The 24,316-nt window shown below is 59.4% G+C and overlaps 3 protein-coding genes across 3 annotated transcripts; all 3 read right to left on the reverse strand.

The window, feature by feature from the left end:
- Positions 1-217: 217 nt before the first annotated feature.
- On the reverse strand, positions 218-1,930 carry LSCM1_03524 (uncharacterized protein; the record flags this gene model as incomplete). The annotated part of the gene is made up of 1 exon (XM_067321065.1): positions 218-1,930. One exon carries the CDS (start codon positions 1,928-1,930, stop codon positions 218-220), a length of 1,713 nt encoding a protein of 570 aa, XP_067177675.1.
- Positions 1,931-5,590: 3,660 nt separating this feature from the next.
- LSCM1_03525 (uncharacterized protein) lies at positions 5,591-9,751 on the reverse strand (the record flags this gene model as incomplete). Its single annotated transcript, XM_067321066.1, has 1 exon — positions 5,591-9,751. The coding sequence occupies one exon, from the start codon at positions 9,749-9,751 to the stop codon at positions 5,591-5,593; it is 4,161 nt and encodes a 1,386-aa protein (XP_067177676.1).
- A 6,286-nt stretch (positions 9,752-16,037) lies between these two features.
- On the reverse strand, positions 16,038-17,738 carry LSCM1_03527 (uncharacterized protein; the record flags this gene model as incomplete). The annotated part of the gene is made up of 1 exon (XM_067321067.1): positions 16,038-17,738. One exon carries the CDS (start codon positions 17,736-17,738, stop codon positions 16,038-16,040), a length of 1,701 nt encoding a protein of 566 aa, XP_067177677.1.
- Positions 17,739-24,316: the final 6,578 nt, after the last annotated feature.

Here is a 24,316-nt window from a genome sequence, read left to right on the forward strand (position 1 = left end):
ACACACACGTCACCAGAAAGCTGTTCGAGCCCCCTTCCACACCCTCCTGTGGCCCTCCCCTCGCACGAAGTTCGATACCCAAATCCGCCCGTATTCCCTTTTCTCTCTCTTTGTGCTGCTCGCGCCACGTTACGTCTAAAGCGAAACAGACGTCGGAAGGTCCACCGACGACTGAGCACACCTCTCTACGATCGCCTCTCTCCTTCCTCATTCTCGGTCAGCCCACCATTTTCGTCGGCACCGTGGCGTGTGCCAAGTCCGCCAAGACGTGCTCCTGTCCTGTCTCCTTTAACCAATCGCGGAACATGGATGTAATGCGCTGGTGCAGCTCATCGGCAAGGTCGTTGCGCCCAGCCTCCCTCAGCTGCCCGATGGCCTCGGCAATCTTAGTGTTCACCTCTCGCAGTCGCTGCAAGCGACGATTCATCGCCTCACGATACGGCGCCGGTAGTGGACATGGGTTCGCGCGGGTAACGTTGCTGAGGTGGGCAGACTGCGTAAGAGGGAAGGGCATGCTCTGGAACTCTGACGGCGGCAGAATCGATTCGTGATCGGGCAATCCCACGTTCCACACATTGAGCAGCGGACTGATGCCGGAGCTGCTAATGTGCTGTTCAATGGCCGGGTAGAAGGAGTTGTACGGAGCCAAGCGCACCCCGCTCCCAGGAGGCGAGCCTTGCGCCCCGTTTGCTTTGCTACTGCTCGCCCCTGGTGCCCCCAAGGCACCGTTTACGCTCTGATTGGACAGCAGCACTGGTGGTGTGTTCACGCATACGTAGAGCGTGACATTCGTGCAGTTGCTCACGATAATCGCCCCGCAAATGGAAGAGATGCAGCAGTGATGGCAGTTCTGCACCGTCAGCACGCCGCTCACCGGGCCCAGTAAGACGGTGCAGTTCGTGAGCGAGCTAAGTTGGGTGTGAGGTAGCACCGAGGGGGCGTAGATGTGCGTCTGCGAGCAGTTCGAGATGGTCAAGTTAGACGACAGCAGACCGCACGCCATATCTGGCAACAAGGTGTACGGCGTGATGTACACCGTGGAGGCAAGGCCCTGAATAGTGATATTGTTGAAGCCGAAGAAATTCGATGCTGCCGCGGCGCTGCTACCGATCTTCTTGATTTCGCTGTTGGCCCGGATACGCACTCGCAGGTACTGGGAGAGAACCGCGACGTCGATCGTCTTCTCATTAAACTGCCAGAGGAAGCTGATACTGGGCCCGAAAGGCTGCTCAACGCCGTTGACAACTTCGCGGAGGAGATAGCCAAGCTCCGCCGCGTCAGCCATGGTCAGGCGAGACGCGCGTGTTACCGCAACAGCGCTGATGAAGTCGTGCAGATGCTGCCGCACGTACTCGGCCAACGCCTCCGATGTGAGCTTGTTGGGCCCGCCCGCCCGCTTGCGTTCTACAAACACCTGGCAGAGCAGAAAGAGTAGAAGCCCCGGCAGACTCACCTGTCGCGCCGTGGAGGCAGCTGGCCAGCGGCCCTGATCAACGGTACCGCCCATCTTCTGCAACAGGGCACGATTGCTCTCCTGCCGCAACTGCGCCACGCTCGTCCGCTCCCCGCTCGAGTAGGCCGGTGTGTTTTGAATGCAGCCCCCACTGACCGCAAAGAAGACGTCGAAAATAGCGTACGCCGTCGATTCACGCAGCCCCAGCAGTGTCATGGCCGTCTCCTTCCACTTGGCGAGAGAAATGGACGTCTTGCTGCCGGTCACCTGCAACACCTTCAGCACAGCTGCCGTCGTCAGCCCACTCGGTGGATTCAGCAGCGCACCGCAGTTCTCAAAGAAAATGGGGTTCACGCAGTATACTGCCGGTGTCGCACCTGTAGAGCTACCGGCGTCGCCACCACTTCCACTTAGAGTGGTGAGGTGGCCAGAACCGCTGCCGCTGCGGCCAAACGAGCCGCTCAGTCTCCTCGACATCCTCTCACGTAGAGCGACGTGCCTGCGTTCGAAAAAAAGGGGGAGGAATATACGTGAGAAGCGAAGAGTCGCAGCTGACCGCACGCGCTATGCACCGCCGAGGCCTTTTTTTTCGTGTAGGATAGATGTCAGTCCCTCTCCTCTTTCTGGCAGGCAGTTTTGGAAGAGCAATGATAGAGATGACACAAACGATAGGGAGAAGAGGGCAGGGGAGAGGAAAGGGAAGGGGAGAGCGGCGTCGATGCGTGCACACGTGCAACAACGAATCGGTCGAGCATATGGGCCCAAGCAGAGAGGATAGGAAAGATAAACAATTGTGAGCATACGGAAGCATTCGATTCCTGTTCGCCGCCCCAACTGGCGGTGCGGCACGAGACATGGAGCGCGACGCCTATCCCTCTATTCCTCCGCATTTCCCCACCACCACCACAGAGGAAGGACGGCCGCATCACGTATGTCCCGCGCATCACAACACGCGCCCAGACACCTCCCCATGAGTGCCCTTCGAACGCGGTGCTGCATTCACCTCAACGCTCCTACTGTTGACTCTTCTCGGTCTTACGAACAGCTGTGTCGCAGCGTCCCAGAGAGTCGAGCCGCTGAGCATGCCCGCAATCACCTGTGTCTCCCTTTTCCTGGTCGCCGCTCCAACAGCACGCACACACCACAAAGACATTTCAATGACAATGAGCAGACACACAAAGACGTCATGCGTGAGAACAGATCTCGTACTTTTCCGCTTCATCGTGCGCGCTTCGCGCCACCGGTACGCCAGCGAATGAGATGTGCACACAAGGCGGCCCCCGCCCCTGCCCCCGTGGCACCCACGGCTGTATGTCCTGATCGTCTCGAGCACATCGTTCTGCCGTCGGAACTCATCCATGCCAGTGACACCCCCCCGTGTGCTTTAGCGTCCGTGCGATCGAGGACTGCTGGGGGTGAGGCCATCACAGGACGGCGTCCATCCCTCGATGGCTGTCTCATGGGGGCCCTTTGGCCAGCGCATCAGAGAACGGGCGATGCCACGGGAAACGTGTGAGGCACTTTCTGAGGAGCTGATTTCAATCGCTCCAGCTTTAGCGCCCAGAACAGTTAGTAAGCGGCTTTACCGGCGGCACCGGCATGGGCGGGGCCGTCCTTCCGTGTGTCTCCCACGCCGGGTGGTACGAGTGCGCAGCCGTTCCAGTAGCGCTACGGCTGGGGGTGACATTGCCTGGCATGCGATGGAGGGCTGCCCGTGCCGCCAGGCCGCTCGCAGGAATGTAGACGGACGTGAAGCGCATCCGCCTAGTAGGGGGTATCGCATCGAAGCCGGACTGTCACTGCAGTGGCTTTGCCTCGTCAGGGCGGAAGGGTCAACACCGGTGCGTCTGTGCTCTCGTGAAAAGACAGAGAAGCCACCACCACTACACCTGTGCCCCCCCCGCCCCCCGTCTGTATATTGCCGCGCCGGACGGTCGACACCCCGAGAGACCGAATGCCTTGCAGGCCTGCTTAGGAGGCGGTGTTGCGGCTCTTGCGCCGTACAGCCGTGAATCGAATACGCCCCACGGAGTCGGGCCACACCGCACACCGCTTCGCGCCGGTCCGCCGACGGGCATTTCCGCCGCGCCCACAGCGCAGACCCCCGCCCCGCGACGATACCCGCCATCACCGCGGAGCAGCCCAGGCGGGGGAAGCGGCGGGCGACCGCGTGGATGTCCTGCGTCATCGGTACGGCTCGCAGTGAGCCGATGCAAAAGACGCGGCCGTGTGCGCACATTTCTGCGGTACAGGGGCAGTCCGACCCTGTATGCCGGCATCGTGAGCTCGCAGCCGCACACGAAGACAGGCTGCAGGTTCTTGGCCTCTCTCCCCCACCCACCCACCCACACACACACAGAAGCACTGGGCCCTGATGATGCCGTGCGCGGAGCCCGCGGGCTTCATCAGGGTTGTGTGCAGTATGAAACAGAGGAAAGAGATGTGCACGTCAGCCTCACAACTGTTGCAAAGAAAAAGAAAACGGCGGAAACTTTGAAGGAAACACTCAGCGTTACAATGAAAGCGAAGACAAGCAAACGGTAACGGAAACGTACGCCTGCCATCCGTACAGAAGAGTCAACAGGAAGAGGGGGGAAGGAAGGGAGGGAGGGAGGGAGGGGGAAGAACGAGGCGGCGGAAGAAGCCTGCGCGAGTGCCGCTACAATGTCTCTTCCCGCACCAACATTCACGCCTTAATTATTTCTTTCTCTTTCCCATGAAGGAATGCGGGTGGGCCACAGTCCTTCACTCACGAAAGGCACCACAAAACCACCGAAGACGCACCCTGCAGAGGAGGAGGTGTGCACGCAGGCACTTTTTGTGTGTGTGTGTCCCCCACCTACGCGAGAACATTGGCATGTCGGCTGCCGCGCGGCTCGTACGAAGGCTGAGGCAGCAGGCACAGACAACGACGACGATAACAGCGAAACAAGGAAAAGCGAAAGGGAGAATGCCCGAGAGCGACCTGCGCCATGAGACGAAAAAAGGGGGAACGAATGCGAGGGTGGAACTAAGGGAGGCAAGCAGAAGAACTCGCCGATCCTCTCCCCCTCTCCCTTTCATGTCTCCGTCGCCGCCGTCGCCACAGGGCGCGCGCCTTTCGTTGGGTGCGTGCACGCCATGACCAGAGACAGGCTTGTAGACAAGGAGAAGTGAAGAGAGGGAGACGACGACGAGAGCGTGCGTCTATACCACTCCGGGAGTGGGGAGGGAAAGGCGCAAGAAAGTAAAAGGTGGGTGAGCGGGAAGGTGACACAATACACAAGGCGAAGGAGAGCCAGACGATAAAGCGCTTCCTGTTAATGTTTGAAAGAACTTCCGATCGCTTCACGCCATGTCGGGGAAAGGAGGGAAGGGGTTAAGCGAGCGTGGGGAAGTGGGGAGCCACAAGTGCAGGCGACGAAACAAAACGGCGGAGCACGGTGAGGGCCGGGGAAGAGAACAAAGAGGAGGAGGAGGGGGGAATGTCGACAAGTCGCCCCAAAGCAGAAGGAAGAAGGAGAAACATAGCACAGACACCGATCCCATTAACGATACATGAAGCGGCGGGGGAGCACGGGATGCGTCTTAAAAGATACAGAGGGCGAGAAAGCGTGCGTGTGCATGCGTGTGTGTGAGCGTGAAGGAGAAACAGAAGCAACCGAAACTAAGTGAGATTCAGCGCTGCTCCCTGCCTGTCTTGGCCTCGCCAGGGGGCACTAGTGTAAGTAACACAAAGAGAGCTGCAGCCTGCGCGCCGCTGCAGCCCCCGGCGCCCGCTTCCTCGTCCCAGCCTTCCGCCCTCTCTTGCGCTGCCACAGGCACACTCCAAAAATGATGCACAGCATCTGTGAAAGGAAAAAAGGGGGGATCGATCGCACGTCACATCGCCGCAGAATCAAGTCAACTATGAAGCTTGCACTCGGCAAACAAAATTCGCTAACGGCGCCTCTTTCGATAAGAAACGTGAAGAACGTTGGGATTAAGAGAGCCACAAAAGACAACAACGGCGGATGCACACGGCGAGCTGGGCGGCGTACCCCGTGCGATGAGAGCGTTGGCGAAAGCGTCTGCCCCGGCCCATGCCTACCCCTTTGTACAGCGTCACTTTTTTGGGAGTCCTTCTCAGGCCAGATCTGTGCTGCCCATCTTCGCCTTCTACGTACGCTTCTCGAACGCCAGCTGCATGACTTGAATCTCCGTGTCAGACAGTATTTCTGCCTGGGGGTCGGTGACGCGCCACCAGTCGAACAGGCGCAGCTGGTAAGGTTGCAGCTTATCCTTGTCAGCAGCTGCCTCGTCTGCCGTAGCGCCGGTCTTGAAGAGACAGTACTGACAATACCGATCTAAAAACTCGTACCTCGGGTGCGACCTCGCGTAACGGCCGGTGTCGTTGTAGTAGAAATGTCGTGGCGGTTTGCCCGGTGGTGTACTGCGAAAGCGGCTGTCCACCTGCATGCCTTCCTCGAGATAGCCAACGTATTCGAGCTTCAACTCGATGTTGAATTCACGTTTGCCGGCAGACTGACCTGTGGTCACCGGTAGCTCCTCCTCATAGCCGCCGCGCTCCCACAGTCGCGTCCACAGCCGGTGCCGGTACATCTCCAGCCCAGCATCGCGAAACTTGCCGGGTGCCGTCGGGTCTGTGTACTCCCGATACCGCTCCTTCAATCCGGGGTGGGTGACAAGGTAACCAAGCCATATGGACGGCCCCGGATTCGACCGAACGAGGCGGCCGAGAAACTGGGACTGCAGCAAGCCGTCCGCCCAGTGTTCTGTGTTGCCAAAGTGACCGACGTAGGTGTGTATCGGCAGGCCGTACACATCGAGCTTTGCATGAATGAGGCACGCCACCTCGCCCAGCGGCGATGGGATGGCATAGCGGCGCACGTACAAGATGGGGTAGCGGGTGATGAGGGCGCAGCCGAAGGTGTTGTCAAGGGAGGTAGGGCCGTAGTCCGTGTAGTGAAACCCCAAGTGGTACGAGATATAGTCAACCATGTCGCGGTTGCCGTAGGTGGCATGCATAGTGTCGCTCTCCAGTAGCCCGATCACACCCACGTTGATCTTGCGCAGCTGCTCCACCATGCGGGCAAAAGAGTCGACGTTGTAGTTGTCCAGCCCGAAGCGGACCGTCCAAATCGCCCCGGAGAAGAAACTCATGGCCTTCGCAGCCTCCCAGACATCAAGGCGATCTTCATAGCTGAGATGTGCCAGACGAAGCTTGGGATCGACGGGGACGCCATTCTTCGACTCGGTGATGTTGCGGCCGATTTTGTTCATGGCGTCCTCAAAGTGCCTCCGGTGATAGTCCACCTCGAACTTTGGCATGTGCGGGTCTGTGATCGCGTTGCGCTTCTTCTGCAGCTCAACGAGCATCTTGTGAAGGTGCAGCACCTCCTCTTGGTACTGGATGGCTGTCTTCTTGTTCGCCGGGAGCGTGGCGTTGGCGCTGCTCAGCGTGACCCGCCCGACAATCGCCCATGCGAAAGCGAAAAGGATGAGAAAGACAACCATCAGCTGAATGGAGCGCTGCTTCCGCGCCGCCGCGACGTCCGCTAAGGCCGCCGCCACGGCGCGAGAAGCGCGGATTCGACGCGCTACAATCCATGCAGTGGCGTACAGCGTGCCAACGTGCGCTACGATGAGAGGCCTCGACTTTTCACGCACCAGCCACGCCATCGGCACAAACGGGTAGCAGATGCAGAGCGCATAAAGAATGCCCAAGCCGACTGTGCTCATCATCCACGAGAACTCGAAGGACGTGAAGAAGGTGCACTCGCGGCTTATAACAGCGTCCGCGTCCATCGCCTCGGCGATCTGCGCGAAGCGGTAGTCACGCTGGTGCGCCCACGTCACCTCCATCACAAAAGGGAAGAGCACACCAATGCAGAAGGTAAAGCCGAGACCGCCCATGAAGGCGAGATGCTTGCTACCCCAGAATGTCTCCTGCGTCTCCCAGTACTTCAGATTCGCCATCGACCTCGGCGAGTCCATTTTGGTCGGGTACCCCTCGTGAGGCAATTCATATGTGAAATTTGTCTGCCGCGTGGCGAACAGCATCAACGTGGTGCTGACAGCCAACAGCGCACCAAAACGACCCCAAGAGCCGCCCAAGACGGTGTGAAGGGTGCGCCGTACCACGTCAGGGCGGCGCCTGGGGCGCAGCAGGACGAGCGCGAGGGGAAGAACATCTGTCGAGTAGTGCAGCCCAGCCGTGAAGACGGCTGCGACAACGACGCTCGCTGGAAACGGTTCGATCGCAAGCAGGCGTGGTATATAGTTGGCGCTGTGAAAGAACGTAACGCCTAAGCATGTGATGCTCCCACACAAAATGCCGAGCAGTACCTGGGACGGTGGTGTGTAAAGCGTGGCGATAGCCGACACGGTATTCTCGCTCACCTCATCGATTTGGCTCACACTGAAGTGGACGCCGTGCATGCTAACACCTTCCTCGATCCTCCTACCGCTGCGGTCGGTGGATGAGGCGTCGCGGACGCTGCTTCCGGCGTCTGTCGAAAAATCTCGGCTATCCTCCGCTTCGCTGTCGCGAAGCGACCCACGCATCAGCGGTGCTACCGATGGAGCGCTGTGCTGCTGATGCGCCTCCTCCCTCACCGCGTTACCCATCATGGCATGGCGGTAGATGATGGAGGTGAAGAGCGTACCCAGCAGAATGCCGTAGACGCCGCCGTAGAACGGGTCTGTGACGAAGGGCGACACACCTGCGTGTTGCACACGGAGCAGCATGCAGAGCACCAGCCCAAGCGGCAGCGTCATCATTATGCGGCGGCTGTCTTCATTCCCCTCTGACCACGCGCGCTTCAGCGTCACGGTGGAGGGGTACAGAAAGCGTGTGAAGAGCGCCAGAGAGAGAAACAGCGGCCCCGCCGAGGAGACCAAAATCTTCATGCCGGCATTCCGCGCTATGAGCTGGTGAAAGTGGGAGAGCAGCGCCAGCGCGTAGAAGAGGATGTACATCGGCACCGTGCGGTAGCTGAGGCCGATTGGCACATGGGATGGCTTCAGCCAACTTCGCGCAAAGATGCACGGCCCTGTCGCCCATCGGCGGAAGGCAGCGATGCGCAACAGGCACGGAGCACCGAACACGAGCACCGAGCACAACTCCCACGACAGTGACATGGCGTTGAGCAGCATAAAGAACATGTGCTGAACAAGGTGCAGTGCCATTTCGAAAAACATGTGCGCCCAGTACACATCGCAGATCCACAAAGACAGCTGCGACGGCGCACTGCAGAAGCTGAAGCGGTGAAGAATGACGTCATGATCGAGGAAGAACTCGCCCGTAGTGATGCGCGGAGGGTAGGCGAGTGACCCCATCTCTTCAGCAGAGCCATCATAGTCGCACTCCATCATAGAGTTCCCGTCCCCGAGCGGCACCGGCAACTTGGCGGTGGCGTCGCTGTCACCACCATCGCGCCCGTCTCTGCTGCCATCCTTCGCGCCGTTGGTCCTGGGAGACGACATCGCGCTACCACCGCTGTTGGCGTGCCGAGCCCATCGCTTTCGGTAGAAGCTTGGCGGCCCGCTCAGCCACCAACCCTCCTGCTTCAAGTCGAACCAGGCAGAGCCGTCGAAGAGGATATTACACATGACAAATATCCACTCGAAGATGCTCGTGGCGCTGTAGGAGCCGTTAGCGCACGTGTGGTAGTGATACGCATAGAAGCAGATGACGCCGACCGCAGCCGCAGATTCACCGAACAGAAACGTGCGCTTGAGCGCGTACGAGATGGTGGCGTCTTGCTGGGTAGGGTAAATGGCCATGTTGAAGCGGTTGCGCCGCACCAGCGTCGTTGCCAGCACCTGCAGCACGAAGCACAGCAAGATGTACGGGCAGAAGCCGACATTGTGGTACGCAAGCGACTCGCTGGACGCCACGTAAGTACACTGGGCGGCGGCAATGATCCGCCATGTATCGACCCACAGCATCAGGAGCGCCAAGAAGGCGCTGCTGCTGAGGAAGGCCCGCCATGAGCTGCGGAAACTGTACAGATCAGCCATGCCACGTGAAGCCTTTTGCCAGAAGACGTTGAAGAAAGAGATGGTGGCGCCGATGCGGAACGGAATGAAGAAGGCGAAGGCCGCCCGCCACGTCTGCCTCTCCGGCATCATATCACCGATGGTGGAGCTGATGCTAGGCCAGAACTCATAGTGTTCCTCGCCGCACGATGTCGACAGAATCACCTTGGAGTGGCTGACCAGGCCTATGTAGAGGCAGGCGAGCAGGGCGCTGCCCACCATCAGGGCGTAGATGAGCGCCGCGTACGACGATGAAATGTAGAACACGTGTCGCATCCTGCGCCCCTGCCTTTCGCCCGCACTCTCGTGGTGGGCCTAAGCGGCTGTGTGTGCAGAGACGGATGCCTCAACGTGCGAGGAGAGAGAGAGAGAAGAAACGGGCCGGAGTAGAGGAGCAGCAGAGGCACAGAGACACAGAGAGAGCGAGAGCGAAACTGGCGAGATGGAGGAAGTGGGCGGGGGAGAGGGGGAGGAGAGGTAGAGATCCTGCGTTCGTGCTCGCGGCGTAGGTGCGAGAGGAAAAAGAGGGGATGAGTGAGGAAGAGGAGCGAGAGGAGGAGAGACGAGGAGAAAAAAAAACACCTCGACAATTTTTTTTCAAGAACCGAGTGTGAGCAATGTGGCAGGAGGAGAGCGAAAGGTTAGCAGTCAATGAGAAGGCACTCACTCACACTCTCACACACGCGCACATACATAAACGAAAAAGGAGAAATCGTAAAGAGTGACAAAAAAACGGTGTTGGGGGTCTATGCGCGAAAAGTGAGGCAGCGGCAGAGAGTGTGAAGAAAGACAGCAGTGGTGAAGCGGATTGAAGAAGAAAGAAGTGTCGGGGTAGAGGACAGCTGCATGTGCCTACATAGTTTTTTTCCTCTCTCCCTTCCCCTCTTGAGCAGAAGGGGAGAGCAGAGAGGAATCGTGTGTGTAAGGTGCGGGGGGGTGGGGCGCAGCACACCGCTGCGCCGTGGCCTTCACCTGAGACGGCGGTGTGACTTGTTTTATTGGGGCATGGGAGTGAGATACGGTTGCGTGCGTGCGGCGTGGCAAAGCCGATTCGCTGCGCTTCGAGTCGAGCCCGAGTCCCCCAGCGCGAGCGCCGCTCGGCCGTACCGTGAAGCGTGCCTCGTTCTAAGTGATCGTGCCTCTCGGCCGCGACAAGGGCTTGTAGCCCACCGGTTTCCGCTGTAGCGGATAGCTCGAGTTCCTCTGGTGCGCACTGTCCCAAAGCCTCGCATGCAAGAGCGACGCGTGGGGTAGCGCCGCTTGCTCACGCCCCATTTCGCGCACTGTGGAGCAGTGGCGCCGCTGTGGTCACACGGCGCACGACCCGCGCCATCACTCTGCTCGTTGCGCAGTCGTCGAGAACACCCGACACACCTCCGCCTGTCAACCGAAGCCTTTCGAGGGCTCAAGTGGCGCTGAGCTGCTATGCGCGTGTGGCTGCACATGGGTCATCCCAGCGCGTAGCAGCTCGCGCTGTCCACCCGACTCGCACACCGAGCCTCGAGCCTGATCGCCTGCCGCTGCACGCGCCTACGCGGGCCCGACGCGTCGTGGTGCAAAGTAGCGGCTTCAAGGCGGGGTGTTGCCTGTGGCGTCTGGAAGATACGTAGTGAGGCGGCAACGCTGCAGCCACCGCTCGTCGGCTGTGTACTGCTCCGCCTACCCCTCACGAGGAGCGAGATCTGTGGCCATGGTGCCGTATATGTAGAGCACGCGCATGGCCAGGGCATGGCGCCCTGCGAGGTGTGCGTCCAGCCGACAATAGATTCGCGCAGGCAGGAAAGAGGGCCGTGCGGCTACCAAGAGGGGGAAGAGAGGGAGGTGAATTATGTATCGAGAGAAAGCGCTGAAGGCTGGCAACAGGGCGTCGAAGGTTCCAACGATGGGCGGGGGCGGGGGAGAGGGGGGGCAGCGCTCTTCTTCTTCAGTTTTGGTCAGTTCTCTCCGCGACTGCCATCGAGAGCGTTCACCGCACTAGTAAAGAGAAAAACGGAACCACAACGGAATAATAACTAGTTGAAACCCATTCACATCTACGGGCGTACACAGAGAGAGAGGCACGCGTCAAACGTGGAAGAAGCGCCTCACCGGTGAGACAGAGACGAGGCCTTGAGTAGAAGAGAAAGAAGAGTAGCAGCAGTGCGTCCATGCGGAAAGGAAATGACGCCAAGAAGAAAGAAAAAAAAACGATGAGGAAAGCTGAGAGGGGCACAAACGAAGCGGTAAAGAGAAAAGACCAGAAGGGAAAAGCGCCTTCGAGTAAAGAAATCGATGAAAGACAACACGAGCCAGATGAAATGCAGAGGAGGAGAGGAGGAGCCGTACGCATACAGCCACACACGGCTGCACGTCGACCACAAGAGCAAAGGCAGAATGAGCTGGCTGCTTCTGTAAAAAAAAAAGAGGGGGTAAGCTCTTTTATTGTGTGTTCGCTCATCTGTTTTTTTCCTTTTCCGAGTCCCATCATCACGTCCTCTCACCCCAAGCCCACACACACACACACATTCACGTACCTCCCTTGCTTCCCCTCTTCCCTCCTCCGCTGTACACTTTGTGATGAGATTTTTTCTTGGAGTTTCATTTCGCTTGACGAGGAGGCACGCATGCTCCCCCCTCTTTCGTCTGCCGTACCGGCGCGTATGCGAAATCGAGCAGTGGCCATTGTGCAGGGAGCTTCGCGCCATCCGGCGGTGTCGCAGCAAGGGCCTTTTCTTCTTCTCGTCTCCTCCCCCCATCCCCATCCCCATCCTTTATCTTTTTTCTCCGCCCTCCTCATCCCCGACTTCAATAGTGTGTCGATGTGGTTTTTTTTCTTTTCGACAACAGTCAAGGAGCAAAAAAAAAAAAGAGGGGGGATGGGGTGGCAGGTGCTGTCGGGAACGGATTTTTTTTGATGCTGTTTGGGCTCCATCACTGCGTTTCGTTCCGTTTCCTTCGAGGATGCGGCTGCGGCGGCTGTACAGCGCTCCGTCGTCGTCACGGCACCAGCATCCGGGCAGTCGCCGCAGAAGTCAGCTGGGCTGTCGACCCGTCCCCTTCACCCATTGTCGATAAAAAAAAAGAGTGACAATCACCACCGACAAGACCTCCTCTCACGCCAAAAGAGAGCGCGCGGGCTGACGGATTCACGGAAGAGAAAGAAAAGTCGTGCGACTTCCATGAGCACGCACAAGACGCGGTAGGAAAAAGAGGGGAGGGGAGAGAGCCGCACAAGCAGTGCGCGTACGGAAGAGGAAGCAGAGAGGTTTGAACGAGCAGCAGGAGCACAGAGGGGGTGAGGAGTGAGTAGTGAGGAGGATCAATGCTGTTGTCGCCTCCTCCCCTACACGCACACATGCACATTACTCACCCGCCCCCTTCACTGAACAAAACACATCGAGGAGCCCCGCACGCAGCCGCAAGGAGGGAGGGAGGGAGAGGGAGGCAGAAAGCGCGCGCGCAGAGGCTAACGAAAGAGGAAAGCAAAAGAGAAGCAATGGTGAGAGCCATCCTGACGATGGTTCACTGACCACACACATACATAAACAAAAAAGTGAAACGCATAGGAGAGCTCAAAGATAAAAGAGAAGGCATCTCCTGTGTACGTAGCGCGTCGGCGTGTCCCGCTTCTCGCTCGCTCACTCTCTCGTTCTGCTTCGCCGTCTGCCCTGCGATGCAGAATGGAGCTGCGCGTTAGGGACGGACAACAACGACAAAACGAAAAAACATTTGTGAGTGAGGGTAGGACTAGATACAGAGAAGGAGAGAGAGGGAACAGAGACACAAAGCTTAAAAAAAGGCGACGCCCGATCTTGGCTTTGTCTGCGGTGAGGTATTGGATGCTCGTAAGACTCTGTCTATGCAGAGAATCTATCTGTTGAATTTTGTTTTTTCTGTTCGCTTCTTCGAACGCGTGTGTACAAGTTTACTCTCGTCATAGGAAGACTTGGCGTTACCCACTTTTTCTCGCTTCTAAGTGAAGACCTCCGTTCCTACTCCAGCGTGCGAGTGAGAGGAAGAGAGCGTGGGTGAGAGGAGGAGGAGATGAGAAGAGGAGGAAGGGATGAAAGGACGAGGAGAAAAGGATTTCCCACCGCGAGCATGAGCGGACCCACATATTCACCTCCATCGATACGAGGGTGTGTGTATGTATGTATGTGTGCGTGTGTATGTGTGTGTTCGATCGGGCCGCTTACCGCCACGCCGCACCAGCAGGAAAAGAGTGCGTCGCCTCTGCGAGAGCACCGATACGCGTATGGGATATCTTTGTATGCGGACGAGAGTGCGCAGTCGCCCGCCGCGCCTCCTCTCCTGGATCGCCCAAGTGGGAGACATGAAGGGGCTCAGATGGGCGAAACTTCCTACGAAAGCACGATGGGTAAAAAGAGTGAGAGAGATGGAACCGTGAAGACACGGTGGCCCGCCCGCCCTCGCCCTCCCCCTCCCCCCCTCTCCCTCTTGAAGGGAGGGAGGGAGGGCAATGAGAAGTAACACGGACACTTGGAGCCTAGACCTCGCCACCAGGGAGGCAAGCCACCCCCAATTGCCCTTTCCCCACCGCCACCACCACCATCCACCGCCCCCATCATCACACGCACGCACGCATACACGCACCACCACCATCCACCCACCGCCCCCCCGATCTGGTCGCACCTGTTTATGTCGCGAGACAGAAAACGAAAAAGGGGCAAAAAGGGGCAAAGAGGTAAGGAGAGGAGAGAGTGCACACACACACACGCACGTGCGCGCACATGTCTGTGTGTGTGTGAGAGAGAGAGTTCTTCGTTGGTATGCGTTGTCTGAGGCGCACACATATGCACACATACGGCCTCACCACAGTATAGAACGAATAGCGGAGGATCGGCGTGAGCGTGCATCTGTGCGGCATCTATGAAACGAAGGGGGAGGGTCGGGGGGTGAGGGGGTGGAGAAAGGGGGCGTTTAGAAGAGCAAAGACGGAGCACACACAGAAGAAGAAGGCACCCGACGTGTAAAAAAAAAGAAAAAAGAGAGAAGGGGAGAGCGCAGAAGGCGGAGAGAGAGTGAGGGGGGTGAATGGCAGTCGTGCGTGGGTTTATAGAAAGAGAGAGGGACGTGTGGAAGGCCAAAAAGATCATTAAGGGAGCCGACAAAGGTGAGATGTGGTGGCAAAAAAAGGGGAGGGGGGAAACACACACACACACGCACGCAGAGAGAGAGATACTTGTTTCGTCTAAGAAGCAGCCAGGCAACGTGTGGTGGTGGTGGCGCGGGTCGTAGTGGGAGGCAGAGGCGCTGGAAAAGGGGGAGTAAGTTAGAGAGAGAGACGGAAAGAGGAGGGAAGAGCAACACACTGGTACTTCCCCCCCACACACACACACCTAATCACCCACCCGCCAGCAATACTTCTGAGGATGCAGGTAGCCTTCCCCATTCCTCCTCCTCCCCCCTCCACACATACACACACGCGAGATGCATACGTACCCACGTTGTGAGGCTGGCGGAAGGAGGAGGAGGAGGGGGGTTACCGATGGCGCATAGGAAAGCTGCAGCAGCGATGGCTGAGGGAAAGAGGAGAAAGAGGGGGGAAGGCGATCATCGCGCTTCAGCATTGTCGAGCCACACGGGCGAAATGACGAAGAAAAAGATATACCAGGGGGATGATGAGGGACGGGGGAGGAGAAGTCGTTGCAAGCCGACAGGAAAAAAAAGATGGGAGGCAGATAGTTTATTGTGTGAGGGGGAGTGTATAGAGGGCACACAACAGGAATGCAGCCCTTCGCTGCCACCGAACATGTTGGAGTGCGTGCAGGTGCGCGAGCCAAGCGGGTGGAGGTGATAAGGAAAGGGAAGGGAGGGGGCCCCATCATCGATCATGGCAAGAAGCATGCAGAGGAAATTAAGTGGAGAGGAGGAGGAGGGAGAGAGGCATCCTCGGTGATGAATGTGGACAAGAAAAAAAGAGAGGCATACACACAAACGCACACACTTACGCAGAAAGCAAGAAGTGGACGGGAGAAGCGAACACTGGCAGAGGCAAAAAAAAAACAATGAAAGCAAAGAGCACTGAGTGCGTGTCAGAGAAAGTTAGGGGAGAGGAGGCCGATTGGAAACAGAGAGGCGAGGCGGCAGAGAAAGAGAAAGAGAGAGGGGGGGAAAGACAAGAGAAGTGGTCGAAGCAGCAAGCGCCGACATCGATGCGCACCCTCACATAGTGAGTCGAGACAGCGCAACGAAAAAAAAGGAAAAATGTGGACGGGCGCAGGGAGGGAAGAGCGAAATCGATCATCGCCAATGGCAGAGAGAAGAGGGAAAGATATGGGCGCGCACTCGCACGACAGGATGAGTGAAGAAAAAAAGGAAAGGACGAAAAAGAGGGGCAGAGAACTTGGAATAGAGGGATGCTGGGGCGGCCAGAGGGGAAAATGCGCGCTCGAGTGCCTGTTGGCACAGAGAGGAATTCAGCTGGCTACAGGACACACACACGCACGCACACGCAGAACTTTTCTGGTGGTCTTCCCTTCCGGCCCCCCCCATTCACCGCTCCCCTGCCACGTCGATGCCTCTGAAGGGGATGGGAAAGTCATCCGTTCCCCCCCATCTCCTACCGCATCTGCCGCAGCTGCGGTGACCCGCACTGCACCTGCAGATCCAGAGGTGGGGGCAAGAAGGGCTGCTCGTTCAGGCAGTCGATGCGCGGCGATAGCGGGCCAGCGTCCGTGACGTTACCCGACAAGAATCCCTGGCCGATGGCGTCACTGAAAAAGGCAGGCGCGCCAGTGCCCCGTGACAATATCGGGTTCTCAGCCATCCCGCCGACCTGGTCGAGGATGCCGGAGGCGATGTTTGCATTCTTGGCGAGTCCTGTCTCCTCTGCAGCCATGCCGACAGCACCACCGCCCGCGGCAGCGGTGTCTCGATTCTGATCTTTGGGGTGCTGGCGGGGATTACAGTTGACATTCAGCGTGAGTATCTGCGGCTTCGTGCCGCCTGAGCCGCTCAGGGGCACACAGCTCGGCCCGCTGCTCGCGTCCAGCGTACACGAGTCACGCAGCGAGCACAGCAGCACATGCAAGAACTGGTACTGCGGCTCCTCCTCGAACTCCATGCACCGCGCGTAGTTGAGGACGTCTCGGAAGGCCTCGGGGCAGCCGGCGCAGATCGACTCCAGCAGCATCTCTGCCTTCATTTGCCCGATGCGTTTCTCCTTCGCATCCTGGTCGTGGATGCGCAGACCCGACCACGGCAGACGACCTCGAAAGAGGTAAATCATGACGTACACCAGCTGCTCAATATCGTCACGGCGGGACAGTGTGTGGCCCATGTGTGTCCGCAGCGATGCGTAACGTGGGGTACCCATGAAGCTATGGTTCGTGATGAGAGGGCGATGTTTGCCCTTTCGGTCGCGGAACCGGACGCTCAATCCGAAGTCCACCAGGTACAGCTGCTCCGGGTCCTCGCGACCGAAGAGGACATTGTCCGGCTTCAAGTCCGCGTGCACGTACCCCGCGCGGTGTACGTGTTCAAGACTGCTCAGTATCTGGTCCGCAATCATCACCGTTGCAAATAATGACAGGCGCCCTTGTCGGCGGTGAACATTAGCGACGGAGTGGCCGTGGAGAGACATGATGAGTACGCGGCTCGTGCCGTCCTGGCCATAGTACTTGAGCTTCGCAATCCCAACCCTCTCCTGCTTCACCGCATCGACAGCGGCGGCTTCGTTCTCAGCAAGCTGGGTGTTTCCGTTTCGGGCCTGCTCTTGCTGCCATCTCACGAGCTGGTTCTGCTGCTGGGCGGCGGCGTGAGCCTGGATGGACTTATGTATCTCCTGCAGCACCTTTGCTTCATGGAACAGAAACGACTGCTCGGGGCGTGCGTTGGAGTCCGTCACCCGCTCCACCTTGACAGCGATCGGCACCGGCTGGTCGCGCTCCTCTGCGCGGTACACCTCGCCAAAGCCGCCACTGCCGAGTCGATCGAGAAGGGTGAAGCGGCCACCAAAGATGCTCTGCGGCTGGTTGCTGCGGCGCTGCTGGGGGCTCTGCTGCGCTTGCTGCGACTGTGGCGCCTGCTGCTGCTGCTGCTCCTTCTTGATAGGAGTGTTGGTCACCACCGTGGGTACTGCGGTACCGAGCTGCGGATGCTGCCGCGCGGGTAGGTTGTCGTAGGAGCGCCGTGCGCCATTTTGATGCAGGTTTGCGGCGCCAGCTGCAGCGCCCATGTATGGGTACGGCGGCGGCGGCATCTGCGCCGCTACGTCATTGCACGCCTGCGCGGCCTGCGTGGTGCGTCCTGTGAGTGTCATGGGCTGCTAGGAGGTGGTGATGGTGTGTGTATACAACGCGTCGAGGTGCGTTCGAGAAGGGGGCCTTCAGGGGCGGGGGGAAGGGGCGGGTACGCCAAGGCAAGGTGAGGCGAGGAAAGGAGGTCCCAGCGCTGCGGAACTGCTTTCGATGGTACGGAGGAATAGGGAAGAAACCACGAGGGGGAGAAGAGGCGAAGACGAACAGAGGAGGGAGAGAGAGCCAGAGCGAGAGAGGGAGAGGGAGAGGGAGGGGTGAAGAGCCTCTGAAAATAAAATGTGACGGAAGGAAAACAGAGAGAAATCAAAGGGTGCGAGTGCACACCAACCCTTGCACACATGCGCACCCGCAAGCGGGAGGAGAAGAGGAGGAAGACGTGCTATAGATGCCTCGGAGTGAGAAGGACGAGAGAGAGAGAGACACCTGATGTGAGCCCACCAACTGAAGATTAAATAGAAACAAAAAGGGGGCGGGGTGGAAATGACACGCAAAGAGTCTCTCGCAACAGTAGAGAGAAAAATAGAGGGTGCGGAGGGAGGTGAATAACAGCTAACAAAGCGACATGGAAGAGGGAAAAAACAAAAAAAGCGGAGGGAGGGGGGACAAGATAAATGAAGCGCAGACACGATGTGAAGGCAGAAGAATCGAGGCAGAGACAAAGAGGAGTGAGCCGCCACAGTTCGAGTGTGTGTGTGTGAGAGAGAGTGAGAGGGGGGGTAAATCAGCGAATGTAGGTGATAAGGGTAATGGTATGCAGCATGAGCAACCACAGCAGCACAAGAGATGAAAGAGGCGGTTACGATAAATCAAAAAGGTAGCGAGAGGAAGAAATACCGAGACAAAGCGAGAGATCCCCCTCTTCTTCTTGGAGGGGGAAACTTGTGATGGTGTGCACCTCTGCTGCTGAAGACCTCCGTTCCTACTCCAGCGTGCGAGTGAGAGGAAGAGAGCGTGGGTGAGAGGAGGAGGAGATGAGAAGAGGAGGAAGGGATGAAAGGACGAGGAGAAAAGGATTTCCCACCGCGAGCATGAGCGGACCCACATATTCACCTCCATCGATACGAGGGTGTGTGTATGTATGTATGTGTGCGTGTGTATGTGTGTGTTCGATCGGGCCGCTTACCGCCACGCCGCACCAGCAGGAAAAGAGTGCGTCGCCTCTGCGAGAGCACCGATACGCGTATGGGATATCTTTGTATGCGGACGAGAGTGCGCAGTCGCCCGCCGCGCCTCCCCCCGTGCTGCCCACTTTCACCTCCGTGTCAGCTCTTCTTTGAGACTTTTCGTTGAATTTTATGTAACGAGCAGCAGATGACGCATGGCAGAGAGGGAGGGGAGCGACCCGTGGATTAGTCCCGTGAACGCATTCACCGGGCGAGTGCGTGCGCGCTTGGACCCTTGCAGGGAGCGGCGGGGGCAGTCGTCTCATCCACGTGTCGGTGGAGTCGCAGCTCCGACAGAGACAAGAGAAAAATAAGAAACACCACGAATGCACAGCGCGTCACTCTGAGTTCTTCGGCATGGGCGCCGTCGGCGAGGCTGTGGTGCCCAATGCGTGTCCGCGCAATGGCAACCTCATTCGGCACTCGCTTCACACATGTGTCCTGTCATCCGGCCCGTATCGCATCCCCGTAGGCTTCGCCCAGCGTGCTCATCGTCGTCATGGGCGTGAGGCGCCGGTGGTGCCGCTCATTCACCTCACGGCGGGCACTCCGAGACCGCGTCACCACAAAGAAAGTAGTCGGCATGCCCTTTTGAGAGACGGCCGGTATCGGTGAGCCGGACGCATCACCGCGCAGCCCCCAAACCACAATGGTTACCCGAGATGCTCGAGCTACTCCCAGCAGGACCTGCCAGGGTGATCCCCAGGCACAGTTTCTTGGGCAGCGCGTGACCTGCAGGGCACACGATGTTCTTCCTACAGTCGCGCACAATCCCTGCAAGCGTATACATTGGGAGGGGCGACTTCGACGTCGCCTTGGCGGAGCCGGACGCCGAGCTGGCCTCCTGCCCCCATTGCCGAATACCCTGCCGGCTGCACTGCTCGGCACGCACCTGAAAAGTCTGTAAGGTCGATCCACCCATCAGCCTTCGCATTCACAGCAGGTCGCGCGGCGCGAGAGAGGGGCCCCCCCAGCCAATGCGGCTGGTGCCAGCCGCACCACCTCAGGGTCTTGCGCTTCGCCCCATTCGCAGATCTCCCAGCCAGCGGGCCACCCACTTCCACCGACACGGAGCTCGGGGAAGGGGCCTTAGCCCGTGAGGCGTCCCCCCTACCGGTAAGCCAGGGGCTAAGGGTCCGTCGTTCTACCTGCGCTGCTCAGAACGCCCTGCTACAGCAAGCAGTCCAGAAGGATGCTGGTCTGGTGTCCCTTCACGGCAAGCTAATTGGCGACCCCTCCCGTGCTCACGAGATGAGTCGTCTCTAAATAGGGCCTAACGCTTCTCCTGCACCGCGGAGAGGGGTGGAGCCGAGCATGCGACCGCTCAGCGTGCAACGCTCTGTGACGCCTACCACCTCGCTGACTGCAGCGTCTGCTCTCGCGACCGTCTCGCCGGGCTGTGTGACGTGGGCAGGCCGCGCGCCGCAGTTCCCGCAACTCGTCCGCTCCGCCTCTTCGCTTCCACCGCATCGCAGCACACGCAGCTGCAACAACCTACACTCGCCGCTCGCTACTTAAAAGGCACACCAGCGAGCCAGTCCACACATGGAGTGCTACCCTCAGCTGCTCCCCCAGTGTGGGGCGTATCGTAGAGGTCGAGGGGTGGGAGGAAGAGGCCGCCGAGCAGGGTGGTATCACTTGCGGCAGCCGGCCTGGCTCTAGCACCTTCTCCAGGCGGGCTGAGGGCCACTACTCTCCTCCCGCTGTGCGCCAACGGCGCGTACCGCGCCAGAGTGTCTCTCATAAGTGTGATTCAGGCGGCCCGTGCGCGGGTGGGCTTCCCGGCAATTCCTCTTCAGGTGGGTGCCGGCCACAGAGCGGGCCTGGGTGAGTGACGCCAGCGCGCCGGTGGTCCTGAGGACCGTGCCCCGCCTCCGCAGAGCACTGGTTGCACTCCATGCATGTGTGTGTGTGTGTGTGTGCACAGAAATGCAGAGGCTCCAAATAAGGGAGGAAGCGTGCGTGCGAGGAAAAAGGGAGAGAGGAAGAGAAGAGAGAAGGGAGTGCTCGCGCGTATGCATCGCGTCATAGCGGTCACCCGATGCTCAGCGTCCTCACGCGACAGCATGCGACCAATAAGAGCGGAGGAGAGGAAGACACTCGACGCAAGAGCTGAGCCACATGTACGTAAGAGATGATAGAAACCGCTGGCGGGTGCGCGCACAGGCATGCATATCGCACGTTGCAGCCTTGCGGTAGGCTCTCCTCCCCTCCTCCCCATACAGGCGCACCTCAAGCTGTCTTGCACGTGAAGCCACACACACAAAAAAAGGGATGTCTGCGGCCCTCCCACGCGTGAAGTGAAGGGCTTCCGCTGATTTCAAGCCTGTCCTCCGCGATTGCCTGCCACTTCCTGCAGCGGGCAGGGGCGTGGGTGCTTTGGCTTGGAGCATGGCGGGTGTAGGAGTGGTACATGTCACAGACACCAAAAACAGAGAGAGGGGGGAGAGGACAGCCATTGGAAGCGTGGCTGCAGTCGCGGTCAGATCGCCTGACTCCCTTCACAAGCGCAACGGCAGCGGCCGCAGGTTGAGATTGGCTGGGAAGTGAAACGATGTGGAAGGCGACGTGCTCCGCGGCGGCGACTTCGACAACAGCTGCTGCTCGGGCGACGAGCATGCTGGAGGATGCTCTGCGTGGCGGCCGTGATGATGGTGCACCTTCGCCCCTCTCCCGATCGATTTTGGTAAGCCATCGGCCGCCACAGCAGGACCAGGGGGGTGGCCCCTGCAAGACATGCGACACAAACTGCTGTCCTGGTTAGTGTCCCTGACTTCGTCCTCCTCTCGAGTCACCCATAGTTCGTCCGCCTGCTGCTCCTCGTCACGCGATGTGAGTGCTTCAATGAGCGGTGAAGTCGGGCGCCGACCTGACTGCGGCGGTGCCTGCGGTGGCCACAGAGGCGTGACACCGAACCTCTCGCGCAGCAACTGCCGCATCATTAGAGACGCCTCCTCGGCAAACAGAAGACTCTTCTGCAGGCAGAAATTCTGCGCAAGCCGCGTCCAGCGCCCCACCAGCATCTCCATCCCCTCCAGGTGCGCGCGGAACGTCACGGCGAGGCGGTGAGTCAAGAGTTTCTCTGCCATGTCATTCGTAGTCGCCTCCAGTGCAGCAATGCGGGCCTGTGCCGCAAGCATGGCCGCATGGGCCTCCCAGCGCAGCTGCCGCTCGTGGAGGACGCAGCGCTCCAGCATGGCGGTGTCGCGGCTGCTGAGGCTGTGTTTTTGCGTTTCAAGAGCATCCACCGCCATCTCTTTGCCGCGTGCTTGCGGCGTCGCGTCTGTCCGCTGTCGTGGCGACGCCGGGCCACCGCTCTCGTGAGCCAGCGCGTGGGAGGCGGATGACGCAGACCGCGAGTGCGGGGTGGAGTTATGCTCACCACAGTGACCGATGTGCAGCGGCGGCACTGTCGAGAGGCAGCCGGCGAAGTAGTCCCAAAGCCGTAGCTCTGAGTCACCGCCGAAGTTTCCGCTGTCCCTCTCATCGCTACCGCGAGGGCAATGTCTGCCAGCCGTATCGCCTGCTCCTGACGTTGGGCTGCTGTGCGTTGCGGGAATCTGTGACTCATTCACTACAGACGGGGGTCGATGGTACGCCTCCCACATGGCTGTATCGATCAGAGTCCGCATCGAGCGACGGCCTTCTTGTTTCAGCGTAGGCACAGATCGAGCCACAGGAACGGCAGCATGGCGTTCTTGCGTACCCTGGCCAGTCAGTTTCGTGTCGTGCACCCCGCTCGCGGGGTCTCCACGAGAAATGCTGTCGACGGCAGCGTGATCGTTGCCGCTCATGCCGCGCTCCCGCGTCCGTGCTGCAGAGAAGGGAAATGGCACCGTTGCCTCTGCTGCTGCAAGCTGTTGAGTGCGTGGCAGAGCGATACCACCGCCTGCCTTGGCACAGTTGCCAGAGGCGATGCCATCATCACCCTCAAGAGCAGCCGCGTTGGAGGCGCTGTGATGGTAGGTGCCGCGTGTCACTCGCTGCGGGGACGTCAGTGTGGGAGGCGAGGGCTCCTCTCGGGCGGACGGCCCCAACGCTCGGGCGGAAGCATCAGGACGGCCACGCATTGGGGCAGCCTGCGAGCGGCTGGGCATCCGGTCATGACGTTGACGGTAAAACCGGCGGGGATCGGCGACAGCCGCCAAGCGGTCTGCGGCCTCCCTCACAGCGACGCCCTGCGAAGACGCTCTCGACCCCGAAAGCGAGGGGTGCACATGCGCGAGCGAGCGAGGTGCGTCCGCCACCCCTTCACGCGTGCGTGTAGGGCTCGCAGACGGCACATCATCATACAAGTGTCTCTCCTGCAGTGGCTGCGGCGAGGCTCCCGGTTGTGCGGACAGGATCACCGCCGCCGTTGTGGAAGATCGCACGCTCATCCACTGCCGCTCCACGTGCGCCAACTCCTCCAGTAGTACGTGACGCTCCCGCGGCGCCATCACTTCTGAAAACGGTGGCGGTGAGCCCTCCTGTGGCGTACGCGTTTGAGCCGCCGCGAGCCGCACGGCGCGCCCGTCACGATGCAGCAGATCCTCCAGTGCCTCCAGCAGCTGGCTCAGCACACTCTCCCGCACTGGTAGAGGTAGGAGCGTGAGGGGCACGCAAGCAGTGCCAATGGAAGGGTTCAGGTATACCTGCCGCTCCTCTGCTGCATCGTAGGCGTGCTGATGTTGCTGGTGTCGCGCCACAGACGGGTGAATCGACTGCATACGCTCAGATGAGCGGGCCACCGTACCTGCCATCAGCTCTAGAAGAAGCTTGTACTCGCGAACTGCGTTGACGTAGGCTGCAGTTCGGTAGCGAACCACGGGCGTGTGGTGGCAGCGCTGGAGGACCTCCTGCGAGGTGGCCTGCATGTCCCCACCGACGGCGTCGGCGCAGGTGCTGCATAGTGTGAGCGAACTCACTGGTGGTCCACCCGTGACTTTTGCAAAAAACAGCTCAGGCGCCCCAGGCCAGGTGGAGCCGGGTCCGCTCTCGCACCACGCCTCGCATATCCAGCATGTTGAGGCGAAGGAGGGCACAGACGAGGTGGCAGTTGCCCGAGGTGCAACTGCGGTAGCAACGCCAGCAGTCTCGCGTAACGTCAAAGACGGTGTGAAGGCGGTCTCGGGGGGACAGCGTAAATCAGCGCAGCGGATAGCGTACCGACAGCCGCCTAGGTTTGAAGAGGCAGCAACACCACCGTTGTGGCCGCTGTAGCGCGGGGGTGTCCGCGGTTTCGGACTGGCGTCGAGCACACTCGCTGTCGTACGATGGGCTGAGTGCGAACATGCTGAATGTCGGTGCGACGGACTGGCTGCATGGAGTCCGTTGCCGACGACCTTTGTGGGTGAGCGACTTGCGGAGGTGTACCGCGATGCCTGGCAGCGGTCGCGCAACGGCCCAGTCGAGTACGCGAAAAGCTTTGGGCTGTG

The sequence above is a fragment of the Leishmania martiniquensis genome, chromosome 27 (genome assembly GCF_017916325.1).
Source record: "Leishmania martiniquensis isolate LSCM1 chromosome 27, whole genome shotgun sequence".
Classification (NCBI taxonomy): Eukaryota; Euglenozoa; class Kinetoplastea; order Trypanosomatida; family Trypanosomatidae; genus Leishmania; species Leishmania martiniquensis.